Raw genomic sequence first — 16,552 nt, 5'->3', positions numbered from 1 at the left:
CAAGTGCGCGGGTGTGTGCAGATGTGTGTGCTCTCTTTTTGAAATGCCAGGTCACAGATTTTTGTGTGGCTTCATTCCCTCAAGCCTTGCCCTTGTTCACTTGGCTGGAATATGAGATTAGGATGTAGGCTTCAAACGGCCCAGGATGAAAGCCTAAGTTAATTCCGAGCCAGGTAGAATAGGAAGGTCTGAAAGGAAAGGTCCAGGCTTGCCCTGCCAAGTGTAGCCAAATCAGTGGGCTTAGTGTTAGCGACCACACAGGAAATAAGACAATAAAGACGGGAAATGATGAGTTGGGATTGTGAATTGGGTGTCTTACACCTGTCTAGACAGCTTGCTACACTTGTCCGGCTGTGGGAAGCCGTGCTAGTTGCCCTGACAGTTGATAGCGAACAGAAATTGCAACCTCTCTGCTCCTGAGAGGAGCTGAGAGGAATTAGTGGCTTGTACTAAATCCCTTGTGTAGGATAAGACGGTGGTGGTGGCTGACTTCGGTCTGTCTCGGCTGATTGTGGAGGAAAGAAAAAAGCCCACTTTGGAGAAGCCATCTGCCAAGAAACGAACCCTACGCAAGAGTGACAGGAAGAAGCGCTATACGGTGGTTGGCAACCCATACTGGATGGCCCCAGAGATGCTAAATGGTAAGATACTGATACCAGGGTGCAGGTGAGGAGACAGCCTGTGACGAGGTATAGGGATGACAGGATTACCAAAAGCTTCTGGCCCCTAGTAACAATCAAACCTATTAGAGCCTGTGGTTTTAGACCCGCTAATACGCAAGCTTATTTACACACACAGGTACCCTAGCTGCGCTTCTCTTGCAGTGCCTGACCTCATGAGCCTTTGACTTGGCAGCAGGATTCTTCAGGAGGGCAACAGACCTAAACTTGCTATGGTCCAGATAACAGGGAAGAGGAAAGAGGCCTGAAATAAGACTGAACCCGAGATCAGTTTCTGTTATAGCCTCATGCTTTGGAACTGCCTCTTTAGACAGGGGGTCCTTAAGCTCCAGGATGAGGCTTATGTGTGCTGTTGCGTAGATCCAGGGAGAAGTCATCTGCTGCCAGGTTTGCTGAAGTCTCGGGATTGGGGTGGGAGTTGTCCAAGTGCAGGGAAATCTGGTTTTTGGCATGCAGCCCTCAGTTGCATTAAGGATGAACTGTATCCCTTAGAGGAGAAACTGCCCCTGCAGGAGTTGAGGTAAGGGTGAAATGCAATGGATACAGTTTCCTCCTAATGAGCAGGTCGGTCTGACCAGGCTGGGCAGCTTGGCTGGCTGATATCAATATTGTCCAGAATAGTCCACCAGGGAATGGAGGACTGGGCTCCTCTTCCCCAGCTCAGCTCTTTTCCATATTGCTTGCTTGTGTGCTGTGGTTTTCCTTCTCTCAAGGCCTACAGGCCCTACTGGAGTCTGAGGCTGCTTCTCAGAGCCTCTTTCAGACCTGGCATTTGTCAAGAGAAGAGCAAGAGTGTAGTCTGACATCACCTCTCAAAGCAAGGCTGTTTACTAGATATTGGCTTGGGAGGGGAGTGTCTGTAAGCAGAGAATGGCATGCTGGAGCCAGTCTGCTTTCCCAGATTCAAAGTGCTGCTAGCGTGTAATTTATTATCTCTGCAGTCACTGCAGCAGGGACTGGGCACTCGCTGGCTGCTGGGGAAGCTGAACACTGACTCTGCACTGTGGGGACACGCAGAACAGCAATCAATGGAAATGGGCAGAAGCCTTCCATAGTTATCCTTAGCATTTGCTCAGACCTCTGATACACAAGGCTTCCCTGTGTTGTCCTGTAATTCCACGGTAGAAGAAAGAAGCAGGGTTAAAATATGCGATGGCAGCGTAGAGGAAGATGCAGTTGGTATGCATGTCTTGGGGATTTAAGCCTTGCTTTGTCTCCTGTTTTAGGGCCCTCCAGGGAATAGGTTTAGTTAAGCTTTGGACTGGCAGCTCCTGTAATAGCTGCATGGGGAACGTCTCTCACAGAGCTGAATGTCTTATGTTTCCTGCAGGACAAAGCTACGACGAGACAGTGGACATCTTTTCATTTGGGATTGTTCTCTGTGAGGTAAGAGCAGGACATTACGTGGCATCTTTGACGGACTTCACCCTCCCCATTGCCGTCTCCTTGCACGCGTTGTATCAGCCAGTTCTGTGTGTCCCAGTGTGCAGTCTGTGCCCTAAGAGCACAGTGAATTAGGCTGGGAGTACAAGGTTACCCTGCCCCTGTTCCCTCAAGGAAGATAACTGTCTTGTAACGTTTTGGTCCCAGAGAGAGTTTCTTCCTGGACTGAAAGAAATACAGAGGTTCCTCCCGGACTGAGAGAAGCTGTAAAAATGTCCATCGACTTCTGATTGAGCCCTGGTACCCATTTGAAAGTAAACATATTCCCTAAAACTGGGATACTTTTTTCTTTTTCTGCTGCCTCATTAAAAGAACAATCAGCTGTATAATCTCAGCAAATTCAGGGCCTCCACTGAGGATGGCACTTCACTTCAAAGAAGAGGAAACTGAAACCTCTTTGCAGGTCGATTAATGAAGCTTGCACCCTGAAGTCTGTTGGCTTGGTTTATGTCTGAGCCAATGCACAGTCTTATTGTTATATCAGGCTTTTCTGTCTGCAGAGCAAAGAGCAGCACTCAAAAGCTGCAAGGTATTTTCAGTTTAAAAGGTGTGTAAGGGAGCGGAAATACAGATGAAAGGTGGGGTGTCATGTGTACGGATAACACAGCAGTTACAGGAACACCAGGGGAGACCAGCACAGTTTCACCTTCAGTGTTTGGATGAAGGGGACAAAGAAAATATCTGTGCATAAATCTTTGTGGCCTCATCTGGAGCTCTGTTTACACTGGGCCCACCTCTCTCAGAGAATGTTGTGGTTCTACGCAACAGATTTAGGAACTTGAAAAATCTGTATGCGGGATTAAAACAATTTTTTCATCTAGCAAACAGACAAATAAAGAGGTAGAAACATATGAACATCTTCCTTATCACCAAAGTAAAGATGCTAAAAGAAGTTGTTAGTTACACACTCAAAGAGATAAGGAAATAACCCTGCCAAAATACATAATGGGCGTTCCACTGTCTAGTTACAGGATGTGGTTGCCCTGCTGAGTTATTGGCATAGAAAAGCATGTGTAGTTATATATAACACCCTTTTTGTGGTACACGATGAGGCTTTAAACCTGATACTCTTCCCCATGTGAGAGCTTGTATTGATATTGACCTTGGCTGAGTCCAGATCACCCCACAGCTCTCTGCTGTGGGCTCCTTCCCTCTTATTACACTTTGAGTCCCCTAGTGCTGAGGTGGGGAGCACTGGCGCTTCTCAGTGCTGGGGCAGGGCTGCTCTCTGTGCCACCCAGCCCTTTCCTGTGCCGGCTCTCGCCTGCAACCTCCTGGGCATGGGTTATGGTTGTTCTTCTCTCCGCCCCTACCCTCTGGCTGTGGGTGGGGTTGAACCTGCCAGTAACAGAGCAACTCAGAATTTGTGGTGCTGTTGACTTCACAGCATCGTTTAGGACAGGCTCCACAGACCGAGGAGCTTTGCTGGTGGTGTGGTAAGATTGTGTGAGAGGGGAGAGCTGGGATGGTGATGCAGGTTGTGTTGATTACCTGCGATCAGAAGGGGCTGCATCATCCCCAGCAGCATACAGCAGAGCAGCTGATCCAGCAGCGAGACACTGTCGAACTCTCTGGGAGGTGTACATCATCCTCTGTCTTCTAGCAGAGAAACCCTGGGGAGAAAGAGAAGGCGTCTGGGCCTTCGCAACAGTGGCCACTTCACCACGTCTTGAAAAAGTTGTGTGTGAAGTTTGTCTGTAGGCAGGGCCTTGCTCATTCCTCTGTGCAACTAGCCCCATTGGAAAGGAGGAACGGTGTTTCTGCTCTTTCCTTTGCACCCTAATACTTTGAAGCAGCCTCTGCCCGATGCTGAAGTTCCCTGTTTGTTAAGAGTCTGGAACTGTTGCTGTACTTAAGCACTCCTCTCATTTTTCCCTAGATCATAGGCCAGGTTTATGCTGACCCGGACTGCCTCCCACGCACACTGGATTTTGGCCTTAATGTCAAGCTGTTCTGGGAGAAGTTTGTTCCTGCCGACTGTCCTCCAGCCTTTTTCCCTCTGGCTGCCATTTGCTGCAGACTGGAACCAGAGAGCAGGTAGGTTTGGGGTCTGGAGGACTCCTCTTCGTAAGCCTGAGGATGTGTCTGTATCCCCTTGGTGGAAGGATTGCTCTGCACAGAGGGTGGAAGAGGGCTGTATTCCAGCCTTTTGTGGGAATGCTCAAAGGCTTCCACATGAGGAGAGACTAAAGACTCATCAGCTTGGGAGAGAGGCTGCTGGATATGGTCGAGGTGTCTGAAACAATTTCTGAGACAGAGAGGGTAAAGGAGGAGTGATTGGTCAGGGTTTCTCACATACAAAAAGTAGGGGCAGACCTTGGCAGCAACTCTGAAATGTGAATACTTCATTCAATTTCAGTTGTTGAACTTACAGCTTCAGAACAGCGTTGATGCCAAGTAGGTTCCAAGAGAGCCGGACCTCCCTGGTCATCGGCCGTAAAAACGGGTAGCCCAGACAGATGGGATCTTTGCCATCTCGGAAGCTGAATGGGGAGGGATCGCATCCCTGCTCACACCTCTGCGCGCAGGACGGTAGCCTGGATTGACAACTGGCTCAGCCTTTCCAGATGCTGTTCTGCTTCTTCTTTCCCACTCACGTTTCCTCACTGCTGCTTCTAGGCCCCCTTTTTCCAAGCTGGAAGATTCCTTTGAAGCTCTCTCTCTCTACCTGGGAGAACTTGCCATCCCCCTCCCATCTGAGCTGGAGGAGCTAGACCACAACGTGAGCGTGCAGTATGGACTGAACCGTGACAAGCTACCTGAAAACACAACCTAGTCAGCTCGTCCTGCTGCCTGCACCACTTCCATTGGAGTTGAGATGAGTGACAGGGAGGGAGATGCACTTCAGCCACTTCCAGGGCATTAATGGGGCACCACGCTGTGCGTTTGCTGCATTGCCTCTCTCTCCCCACCCAACACCCCTCCTCTTGGACGTCCTGATTCACTGTGGATTTCTGGCATGTTTCAGAAGCAAAAAGGGCTGTTTCCTGCCAACTGCACCTAGGAAAGCTGCTCAACACTATTTTTCTGGCTTGAGAAATGTTTCTCTGGCCTTTTCAGGCTTCTTTACTGTGGTGCCTTAGAACTTGGCTGCAAGCTGTGAAGCCACCCTGGCCTGTCAGCCAGGGAGGGAATTGCTATAGGAGACTCTCCTGGGCAAGGACCAGCACTTCTGGAACTGCTTCTCCCACTGACTGCCCTGCTCAGAAAGCCGGGGACATTGGACATCCGGCAAAAGGCCCACCAGGACAGCGTGTATGTTTGTGCATGCGTTTTCCAGAACAACCCACTGAGATTTTGGCCTCCAGTGTGCATCAGGAGAGGGAGTGAAAAGCCCCAGGAGCTGGGCAGCTCTCCTGAAATACCTTGTCTGTGGGAAAGCGCCTATGAATTTTTGTTTTGGTTTGGTTTTGTGGGTTTTTTCCTTCTCTGTCTCTGAATACCTCCAAAAGCCTGCCTAGAAACACTAAGACTGAGCTCTGCTTGCCCCTCCTGATGGTGAACAAGGCGGGCAGCAAATGAGCTGCTCAAGCGTTTTCAGCCCCTGAGCCTGCACAGTGAGTTTGCCTGCCCAAGAACCTTAACCTAGGTGAAAGTATTTGAATCTGAACGTGTAGAACTGCACTAGGCACGGCTGTGGACATCCCTGGAGTGCTGAAGGTGCTTGAGCTCTCGGCCTGTGGATGTGAGGTGACAGAAAGGGTGGCAGAAGGTGCTCTTCAGAAAGCCCAAGGTCTGAAGTGGCTCAGACTTTGTGCATGGACAATGGCAAAGGGGGACAAGCCCAAGGTTACTTAAAGGATGGACTTGTGAACAGAAAAGTGCTGGAGAATGTCCCATCCTCCCAGGAGTGGCAGCTGGACAGCTAACAATTTGGTTGCCATTACCTCATCCTTTCCTGCAGGCTGTGCAAGTTGCTCCCTTTGAAGGTCCTTCTTGCAGCTGCTGCTGCAGCACCTGAGCTGATTCTCCAAGCAGTAACTTTCCTCAGGGTCATTCCCTGCTTTTGGGGAGAAAAAAGGGCTTGGAGTCACTGGGAGGTGGGTGGGGGCGTATTTTCTTCCAGCACTTCTCTTCTTCCTCCCTTGGTGGGAGAAGGAAGAAAGCTACTGCTGCAGTAGCTCGTGGTTGGCAGAACTGAACAAAAAACTGGCTCAAGTCCTGCTCTTAAGTTTCACAAACATCTTGGTTTAACTGGATTGTTAGCGTGCTCCTTTCTCCCGCCCTCCCTTCAGTACTGAATGGTGGGGAGTGGGTGTTAGTCTTTGCTGTTACTTTGATTTCCTTCCCACTACCCAGGAGTTCAAAGCGTTACGTAAAATAACGTGGGACCAGCCATCGCCTGACAAAAGGTGTGCAGCGGGGGGGCTGTTTTTAGTCTGTGTAGTGGTGTTTTAGAAACACTGGGGACTCCCTGTGCTGTGAGTCAGTGGAGGAGCCTCTCTAAACTGGGTCCAGTGGATTCAGGACTGTTAATAGGATTTGCCCTTTCTTCCCCCCGCCAGGCTGGTTTGTGAGGGGAGCCCTGAAGGGGAGAGTCCTGGGTGATGTGTGGGTGGGGTTTATGAACTGTGATTTGCACAGCTCCATCTTCTAACTAAATTAAAAAGCAGTTAATGTATGCTATGAAAAACAAGATTTTGTTGTCTCTGTGTTACATAAAGCAGGAAACTGTAACTTTCTTGGGTTTCTGTTGTTGTCACAAAATGGCAACAACAAAACTGCAGAGATCAGGTATCATCTGGACCTCCCCTTCTTGAGCCAGAGGGCTCTGCCACATTTACAGAACTAGAGAGATGCAGTGCAAGTGCTCTATAGTACTATTTACCTGGAGCGATGGAAAGGGAAGAAGGTGTCGAGTTTTGGTGGTTGGTGTCTTTTTTTAAGGGTGGACAGGAGTCAGCAGAACATGGAGCCTCTCTCCATTTTCCTTTTCTGATCCAGGGATAAAAATACAGCCTGTTCTTGGAAACCTCTTATTCTGAAATACGCAGTTCAAGGGGCATTTGTTAAGGCAACAACTGAACGAAAATGCCAGCTCTGTCAGTGCCTCCTGTTAACGGGCTGTGCTCTGTCTCCAGCACGCTTTCCAGTGCAAGGCCCCGAGGGACAGAGCTGCTGCTGAGCGGCACCAAAGCAGAACTGACCTGTGTCAGTGCAGGAAGGGGCTGTAACTGAGAGCGTCTTCCCACGGGCCAGCCTGCTTAGTCAGCGCAGCTCACACCCCCACAGCTGCCTTTCAGGAGCAATGTCCCAGTCCAAGACCAGCTGCTGGCAGCAAGGAGACAAGCTCCATGCCCCTTGCCAGTGCTGGTGAGCGGAGGCACTGGTTGTAGGGATTTACCTCTGGGCCTGGCACACTGAAGTGGCACCTTCCCTTCTCCTCAATTCGAAGTCTGCAACAAGCAAAAGGATGCTGCTCTGGCAGGAGGAACGTACAGATGAGCCACAGTCCACACGGGTCTACAGAGCGTTTTTCTTTTAAGCTTTAATACAAGGTAGCACAATCTGCACCTTCTCATAATGAGGTATTTAAAACATTTTACAAAGAAATGTTATTCAAAGGCATTTAAAAATAAAACGTTTCCCTTTTCTGAATCAAACATTAACACTAAAACCCCTGCTGCCAAGTGCTGCTCCCTGTTAGGCCCACAGCCATAAAGCAGATGGCTAGAAAACTTACTTGAATGGCTTGAATCCCCTGAGGCGGGGATGGATGTTTCCCTGAACTGGCCTTGCCTCGGTGCCGTGCGGGGAGACACTGCAGCAACCACCCCTTCCAAACCCCCTGAAATGCTAATAAAAGTTGTTACAAAACCTCTCTAATAGGGCCAGGCTCTGTAAGCAAGTAGTCTCGCTGCACAAGCTGAGCGTGTGTGAAGGAGGCTGGGCCAGGAGCCGTGCTGTAACTTTGGGATCTTGCAAGAGCAGCTGCTCTGTCCTGCCCTCAGAGCAAGAGCTGCTGCATCATGGCCGGGGTGGACCTCCACAGCTGGCGTGGCCACTCTGTCCAGAGCTGGCTCTGTAGAAAGCCAAGGGAATTCGGAAGAGGATCTTAACCTATCCTCAGTGCTCAACCTGCTGTAGGTAACTGAAGGGCAGTTTGTTTTCTTCACAACTATCTACTGCTGGCCTTTGGTCTCCTGATCTGTGCAAGTGAGCAGGAGGCACAGACCACCTGGACACCTACAACTGTGGCTGTGCGTGTAGCACCACAGGGGAATGGAGATGTGGCCTCAGCCCTGGAAGACCTGGATTTGTCAAGAGCTTGAGAAGAGCTTTTCCAAATTGACACGGGGGCTAAACATACCGCTCCTGGCCAAAGCCATCCCTCAAAAACTCTTCCCTGGAAAAAAAACTGATCCAGTAGCAGGATTCTGGACAGTGTCTCCAGCTCTCAGCCACTAAAGCAAAAAGGCAGGAACTATAGTCAGAGTGTAATTATCTAGCTAAGTCTGACGCGAAGCTCCCCTCAGTCCCTGCAGTACTGCTCCCTCCTGGGGTTCCAGGCTGAAACTTAATAACAGTGCACACCATTAAATAGGAAAGGAACAGGAAAAAAGAGGAAGCCAAGAGCACGCTCCGGGCTACGGGATCTGTGGCCAGTTGTGAGCCTGGCCCATCATCCCCCCCAGCTCCTTGGCACGCCATGGAGATAGGTGGGAGGAAGCAGCAGGGTCCACCACACCAGTCCCCAGCTGGTCATGCACTGAATGGTGTCCCTCAAACAGATCATGATGAATAGCCCGTTGCTCTGTCCCTCTGCATCACCTTCATCTGGCTTTCATCAAAAAGAAAACAAAATAGAAATGAACGCACGCAACCCCCGCACTCACAGAGGGAAGCTGGAGGCTTTGCTCAGCCTGTATCGCTCCCGCCCGAGCTGCTCAGGCACCAGGAGTACCCGCCTGCCCCATGAGCGGGCCACTGCCGTCCTGCGTGTCCTCCACAGGCGTCTGGTTGGTGTGCACCACGATTGTGTTCTCATCTACAAGCTCGCAGGCAGGATTGGTGAACGCTGAGAGTGGCAGTGTGATGCGCTGCATTTCACGCTCATAAACTTTCTGTTCATGCTTTTCCTTCAGATCTTTTCCCCTAGATTAAAAACAAAAAGCAACCACCATATATGTGCGTGGGGTGAGTGCCGCTGCTTGGAGGCAGTCTCAGTAAAGGTGATATAGTAGAAAGGAAGGGACTCTGTTCTTTAAGAAACAGATGTTTCAGCTACGTACAGAGGGCCAGAAACATTCCCTGCTGTAAGCAGAGGACCCCATGTGAGCATCTTTAAAAAAGAAGCAGCCAAGCTAAGTCTGTCCCTCCCTCATAAACTGGCTTATTCACTGACATCGCTACAGCTAAACGATGGCTGCAAAGCCAGGCTTCTCCTTCAAACCACAGAGCTGACAAATGTTTCCTTACACCTTATAGTCCCGCGGCACTGCCTGGTGCAGGCCCAGGGAAGCAGTGAGGCAGCGCAGAGCCCACTGCTGTGCAAAAGAGCTTCCGTAACGTGCTTCATCTGATTGATAGAAATAAATACTGGAGGTGGTGACAGATTCTGTCTTTTGTTGCAGCAAACCAACCTGTGTAGCAAATTAAGCTGCTCCTGAAAGTACTAAAGCTTACCTCAGAGCTGGCCCTGCCTTCTGCTGCTGCAGCTAACAGCTTAATACCACAACCAGCTCCTCAAACCTACCTCACTCTTCAGCCTGTTGCTAAGGGAGGCGACACCTCTGTAATTTGTACCGAGGAAGAACTGCCTTGCTTTAAAAATGGATGGCATTAATAGCACGTTGTCTCCAGAAAAGCTATGTATACCAAAAGCTACTAAACCCATTAAAGGTTTCTCACCACACCTACCCAAACCTGCCAGCTTGCACATGCAATTTTGAGAGCAAGGCAAGAAGAGAGAGGCAGTAAACCTGCGCTGCAGCCCTGCTGTGAGCCCTCAGGGACTGAAGAAGCAAAGCTGCATTTGGACAAAGCTCAGCGTTGGTCTATTGCTTCTTCCCGCCGAAGACGGGAGCGAGGTGGGACAGGCACCACTCGCTCCTCCTGGGGCTTGCGATCCCAACCAGGCGAGCTGCTGGGGTTTCCTGTCAGTACATAAAGCATTTTGGCTGCTTTTCAAAGCTGCCTACAAGCGTGCAACAGTGGCTGCCATTCCTGCCAGCACACGACAGCATTCTCTGAAGTGACACCTCAAATCAGATTCCTCGACAAGCAGCGCTCTGTGTTTTGTCCCTTATGTAACACTCCTCCCTCTGTTTTTTTTCTGTTGGCATTTATTATAAACACTTACATAAGGACGTGTCCCAGCTTGGGAAAGGGCTCCTTCTGCTTGGTTGTGTCAGACTGCTGTCAAACAGCCAAAATACAGAACAAACCCTCCCAGAGGAGGGAGCCTGGGCCTTCACTTGCTGCAGCAACATTCACTGCTATTTGTTAATCCTGCCCTGTCTCTTAGGACTAAGCTGCTTGCTATTACCGCTAACCTCAAATGCTGCTGAGCTACAGAAACATTTCTGCCCAACACAGTGAAGTGGCTGAACAAATCATAACTTAAGTGTGAATCAAAACTGACCTTAAAGTATACAGGAGCTTTGGTAAAATGAACTTTGTCTGACAAATAAAAGTGCTGCTTGATATTCAGCTTCATAGGATACAATGCACGAGTGGCAAAGAATTTGCCAATTCTTTTTCTTCTAAAGCTCGCTAGACTAGAGACACCAGGGGAAGAGGTGGGCAGCTAGGAGGATTGTTCTCTTTCTGATCACAAAGGAAACTGAGGGCATCTGCTCTCTGCTCTCTCCAGCTCTTACGTAAAATTCTGCTCCCCTGGATGCATCTGAGAAAGCCACATCCAGGCACGTGCGCACACACACACACACACAAACAAAAAATAAAGAGGGCGGTTTGAAACTTTAAATGGGACAGAATACCAGATTGATGGGTGAAATGGAGAAGAATGGCATTAACTCTTAAATAGCTCTTTCCTCAGTGCGACAAGCGAACCTCTCGCGCAATGTGCCATCTCAAAACATGTGCTTCTATCTGCCGTTTCATTAGGATCTGGTTGGGTCCGCAGGTGCTCAGACATTCCTGCTCTATGCATTGCTTCGTGCCTACACCAGCTTTTGGACAAAGGAGAATAGCCACTGACCTCTTATAGATGTATCCCAGGACAATGCCAGCTCCGATGGCAATGATTATCACCATCATGATCAGCCCCAGCACATACCCTGTGAAGAGAGAAAGGAAAGAGGCAAAATTGGAGGCAGTAAATCCAGCTATAGCCTTGCTTTCAGAGCCTCAGAACAAATCCACCCTGCCAGCATTGCAGGAATGGATCCATCACGTGATCCTGGGTTTGTACCTAGTGTCCCCAAGTCCTTCTTTTCTTTGGAGTTCATCTGCACTTTCTGACTGATCCCAATGACGGGCTGCACAGCGGCTGCCTCGCTCCGGGAGGGCAAGGTATCGGCCGGTTCAAACACCTGGTTGACCTCCTGAGAAGTACCAACTTCTGCTGTGGGGACTGGGGCTGTGGCAGCTGTAGCATCTGTTGAGAGGAAAAAAGAGACATACAAAATACAAAGCATTGATGAGTACTTCAAAACAACGCGTGCCTTGTGAGTGGGACAGATCTAGACTGGTATCACTGAACCGCCTTCAAAGTACGCTGACAAACACTTGTTCCCTCTTAAGTTGTTGCCAGAAATCCTACCAAGGCAGACAAGAAATGTACTCCTCCCCCCCCCTTTCCTTTGACATGAACCTATTTTAAGAGCGCACGGCACCACCACAGAGGAGTCGCAAGTCAGACGGTAGAAAGAAACCCAGGTTCAGGGCATGAGTCCAGGGGATGCACAATGACTTCATTTAGCATATAGATCGATACACAGGCTGCAGCTTCAATCGTGCTGAACAGACATGAACAAGATGATGAGAATCTCCATCCCAAATCTCCCAGGAGCCTATTTATCTCTCTTCTGCCTCAATCTTCCTGACACAGGAAGGTTTGACAGAAGGAGACTCCAGCTGTTGTGAAAACAACCTGGGGACATTCTTCTTACCCAGCCCCTTTTTGCAGCCATGTAGCAAACTCCTTTAGCACGACGGACAGGCTAAGTCAGAGCAACACTTCAGGCAGCACAGCCACTGACTTGTGTAAGGACAGCAGGTTCCTCCTCAGCCAGAGCCCAAACAAAGGTGCCTACGGATGGACGCGCATACCACAGACTCCTTCCCAGCCCTGTGGATTTTTTATCAACAGCACTGAAAGATTTTCAAGGTAGCTCCTTCTTTCCTGACACAGTTAAAATGGAAGCTGTAGCACAGCATGCTATGACAGTGGAGAGCAGGTATCTATTACCTGTCCTAAACATAAACCCCCTACTTTTTGGAAATGCTATGCACAGTATGCATCCACACCTGAAAGCTCTCCAGCTGGATCTCACCCCACAGCATGGCAAAAACTCTATGTGGGTTTTCTGTCTGCAGCCATTTTGAGTCCTCAGTGGAATGTGAAATGGAAGTACAGAAGGGTAGTTAGAGACAGGAAAGCAAGGTCTCCTGCACCGCACAGTGACTTCACGCAGGGTCAGCCGGAGAAGCTGAACTGCGGGGAGCTGCGGGACACGACCACAATAAAAAGGTGCCCGCTCCGAGACACAAAAATAGCCAAACCCCTTAACATGCAAGCAGCACGTTGGCTGAAAGGCCAGGTAACTCTCCTGATCCCAAAGCTGCAGGACTGCTTTGAGTAAGGGTCTTGGCAGCAGAGCATTTGTTTTGCGTCATCTTTAGGGAAAAGCAGGCAAAAAACAAGCACAGTGAAGAAAAGGGGAGGGTGCATGTGTGGGGGAAAGTGTTTCCATGCAAGGATAGCAATCCCGAGGGACAGTGGACTGCGTAAATCTTGAGGGGCTCAGAAATAAGTAAGCAGTTAAAAAAACCCAAGTCGTTACTTTGGCTTCAGCCAATACTGACATCTCTTCTCCCTGAAACAGGCTTCAGCTACAGTTCTTCTCCTGGCAAAGCGTTTCCCACCCTGACTATGCAGGAGGAATCCAGTGTTTGGGGTTTTCCCTTTCTTACTGTCCTCCCTTCAGTTCTCATTTTCTCCAAGTTCTTTCCCCCCACCTGTACCCAAATTCACCCTGGCACGCGTTTAGCAGCAGGACACTTGTTTATGCCCCACAGTAACAGTCTACCAACATCTCTGCAGTTCCTCGATGCCCAGACCTCACCCTTTTTCAGCACAGCTGAAGAGCCCCGCGGTGATTGGCGAAACGGGGGAGCCCAAGGCTTTGCACAGGCCTTTCCCCGGTATTAACGGAAAAGCTCTAGGGGCGGAGCAAGGCACAGCTGGGAGGCAGATGTGCACACACGGGCAGGGCTGGAGGGGAGCCCCGGGTACGCTCCGTTCCTGCGGGAGGGCAGTAGGTGCTGCCATAGCCCGGCCTTGTTTGGGGGCCGGGGGGACCCCACCCTGGTGGCCAAGCCAGCTCCCAGCGGCGGGAGGCAGGCCGGGAGGGCAATGCCCCGGGGCGGCCGGCAGGAGAAGGGGGCCCGGCGGGGGCAGCTCCTACCTGAGCACGGGGCGATGTCGCAGGGTCTCCGCTCGGGGACCCCGGCGGCGCCTCGGATGTAGCACCAGGGCGCGGCGTCGCCGTCCGGGTTCCTGCAGCTGCTGTGGTCCTCGGCGACTGCTGGAGGGTACCGGCCCGTCAGCGCGGGGACGGCCGCGGCCCCGGCGCCCCGCTGTGCCCCCCGCTCCCTCCCCGAGCCCCGGACCCACCTGCCGGGAGCGCGGCGCCGGGGCCGCTCCGCACCGCCAGCCAGTTGAGGCACGGGGCGCCGCCGGAGGCCACTCGCCGGCTGCCGCGGTAGGACGCGCCGTTGCCGCGGAGGCACTCTGCGGAGAGACGAGGCCGGGCCATGCGGGCGGGCCGGGCGGCCCCCAGCACGGCCCCCGCGGCTGCGGGGCCGGTGTCCCCGTCCTCGCACCCCCCCCCCCCCCCCCCCCGACCGGCCTTTGTCCCCCACAACAAAGCCGGGCCGGGCCCTCCGGCGCTCACCCTCGGCGCCCCGGGCGGCCGCCAGCAGCAGCGAGCCCAGCAGCACGGCGCCCAGCGCCGCCGCCCGCCGCGGGCCCCCGCGCAGCATCCTCGGCGCGGAGGGCGAGGAGCCGCCGCCAGCCCGGCCGCGCAGCTCGGCTCCGCGGAGCGCCCTGCCCCGGCTCTCCCCGCCGCGGTAAACAACCGCCGGGCTGCGCTCCCCCCCCCGCCCCGCAGCCGCCGCCGGGTCCTAACGCTGCCGCCGCCCGCCCGCCCGCCCCCGGGCGGCTCCCGGCCCCGTCGGGGAGCCCCGGGAGGGGAAGTGGCGGCGGCGGGGCAGGGCTCGGGGCAGCCGGGAACCTGCCGCCGCTCCCCCGCGTCCGCCGAGGGTCCCCCGCCCCCGAGCTGGGTGCTCGGTACCGCGGGGCCGTTTGGCCCGGCAGGGACGGGGGGCCACGCTCCCGAAGCGCGGCTCGGCGCCCCCGGGGCTCTCCCCCGCCGCCGCGGGAGGCTCTGGGGCCGGGAGAGGAGAGTGCCGACACCGCACTGGGCTCGAACGAGGCCGGGGCAGGGACAGTTTGTCTTCAGGGACCCAAAATTGCTGTCTGCCCTGGAGAGCTACCGCAAGGACTGAATTCTGCCCTGACTCTCCCTCTGGGCTCCCTTAGCTCTATAGAGACCGTGCCGGGGGTATGCACTACCTCGGAAGCTGTGCACCTCCACATTAAAGGTTCACGTTCTCGCCTCTGCTCATCAGTTGCTTTCCTTTGACTCCACGTACTCTAAGAGCTGTGCCTGCTTATAGAAAAAGAAGGTAAACAGCCTGAAAATGCTTTAGAGTAATTACATTGCAGGCGTCCAGCCACCGTGATAAAGCCTCTCTGCAGCCATTTCAGATGGCTTACAATAGCCACTTCTGTTTCCCGACAGGCAGAGGTATTCGGACGCCGCGATGCCAGTGACTGTACGCAGGCATCTGGAGTCATCCGCGACGCTTCTGTTTTACACCAGCGAGAAGCGAGCAGCTGAACACTTGGTCCTGTCCCTCCCCGAGGTGGCCGGGCCAACGGGTGGGTCTGTAGCCAAGGCACAGGCCTGCAGCACAAGGCCTTCCTTCTCAGGACAGGGAAGCTCCCTTCTTTTAAAGTGCTTTGACATCACATGGAAACCATTGAACACATAAAAAGTATTTCTATGCCAGGAAGCTGCCTGCTGCATTCTGGGTGTGAGGAGCGACTTTTCGGGGCAGTGCTGGCCGGAGCACTGTCCTGCCCTTCCACTCCCAAGCAGTGCTCTGTGTTGGGCTGCTACAGGTACCCGAGTGACAAGCAGGCTCAAGGTGCTGATCCAACCCAACTTTTGCCCTTTTTTTACCGGGTCACACACACCTTAACCCTTTACAGCCAGGCCACCTGCTGCATCCAGCCCACAAGGGAGCCACAAAACCCCAGATGTACTAGTGTGACAGAGGGGTAATGAGGAAAACAGGTCAATTAAGCACCACTACCGCTGAACATGAAGCCATAAGCCTTAGCATTTGTGTGTGATTCATGCTTTAACATTATGATTTAACACTACAGTAAATCTAGTTTAATAATGTCAGATTAAAAAAACTGCAGCCAGGTTGTAAAGAAAAAAAAACCCAGCGGTGTGTGTCAGTCCTGACCGACATCACCAGCTAAGATGTCTGCTTTACGGCGTTATGCTCATTGTCTTCGCAGACACTCGGTTACCGCATTCCTCGTGCTCTCCAGTTACTCTCTGTGATGGCAAGCTAACTGCAGTAAGCAAGAATTTTTAATAAGGGCTCTTGAATCAGGCCTTCTGTTTGTAATAGCTCTTCGTAAGAGATTTTATGGGACAAATTCCACTCAGTCAGAAACTGCAGGGCCACACATGCATCCAGAGGCACAGTCTGTCCAAAAGAGTTTGCCGAGGGCCGCCAACCTGTACAATTAATTGCTTTTAGCTCATTTCATGAGACTAACGAACGCTTCCATGCCATCTTGCACAGACAGCACCTCCTCCTGTGCGTCCTGATCCAAGAGCGGCAGGCTGGGCAGTAATCTCTCTGGAAACAAACCTCAGACCTTCCCAGCTCTCTCTCCTGTTATGTAACGAGATAAATTTGCACTTCTCATTACACCCAGCCAAGTTCCAGCAAACAATTTGAGTTTCTAGTCCACAGAAGGACAATGGGGAATCTGGGAGAAATGCAGAAACCTTCGTATTACTGGTAAAGATCAAAGTCTTTTCCGCGACTGACTTCTAAGCATAATTTTTTCTCTTTCATCTCTAGCTTTCTCCAGGATGAGGGAAGATTTATGCTGGCAGTTTCAGAGAGTTAAGTTTAATAGGATGCCAGGT

General features: G+C 52.0%; 2 protein-coding genes across 8 annotated transcripts in view; one reads left to right on the top strand and one right to left on the bottom strand.

Moving 5' to 3' along the window:
- LIMK2 (LIM domain kinase 2) overlaps nt 1-6,759 on the top strand; it is a 31,268-nt gene extending 24,509 nt beyond the window's left edge. For 5 of the 6 annotated variants that reach the window (XM_087768862.1, XM_087768860.1, XM_087768865.1 and 2 more), the window contains 4 exons: nt 467-641; nt 2,011-2,066; nt 4,003-4,160; nt 4,743-6,759. In XM_087768862.1, coding sequence (XP_087624988.1) covers nt 467-641; nt 2,011-2,066; nt 4,003-4,160; nt 4,743-4,899 — 546 coding nt within the window. In that variant the 3' untranslated portion in view covers nt 4,900-6,759. The other variant, XM_087768863.1, reaches the window with a different exon arrangement.
- An 828-nt stretch (nt 6,760-7,587) lies between these two features.
- Nucleotides 7,588-14,383, bottom strand: PIK3IP1 (phosphoinositide-3-kinase interacting protein 1). Of its 2 annotated transcripts, none has more exons than XM_087768875.1 (6): nt 14,207-14,383; nt 13,927-14,043; nt 13,718-13,834; nt 11,500-11,685; nt 11,287-11,365; nt 7,588-9,218 (listed from the first exon to the last, which is right to left on the bottom strand). In XM_087768875.1, the coding sequence occupies exons 1-6, from the start codon at nt 14,292-14,294 to the stop codon at nt 9,011-9,013; spliced, it is 795 nt and encodes a 264-aa protein (XP_087625001.1). In that variant the 5' UTR covers nt 14,295-14,383; the 3' UTR covers nt 7,588-9,010. The 2 variants fall into 2 exon arrangements, with proteins under 2 accessions (XP_087625001.1, XP_087625000.1); XM_087768874.1 differs by having other exon boundaries at nt 13,718-13,837; nt 14,207-14,382.
- Between the last annotated feature and the right edge of the window lie 2,169 nt (nt 14,384-16,552).

Source organism: Nipponia nippon, unplaced genomic scaffold, assembly GCF_047370975.1.
Source record: "Nipponia nippon isolate SJK-2023a ecotype South Korea unplaced genomic scaffold, ASM4737097v1 scaffold_30, whole genome shotgun sequence".
NCBI classification, from domain to species: domain Eukaryota; kingdom Metazoa; phylum Chordata; class Aves; order Pelecaniformes; family Threskiornithidae; genus Nipponia; species Nipponia nippon.
Note: the sequence above shows the minus strand (reverse complement) of the source record. Positions and strands in the feature narration are given on the sequence as shown.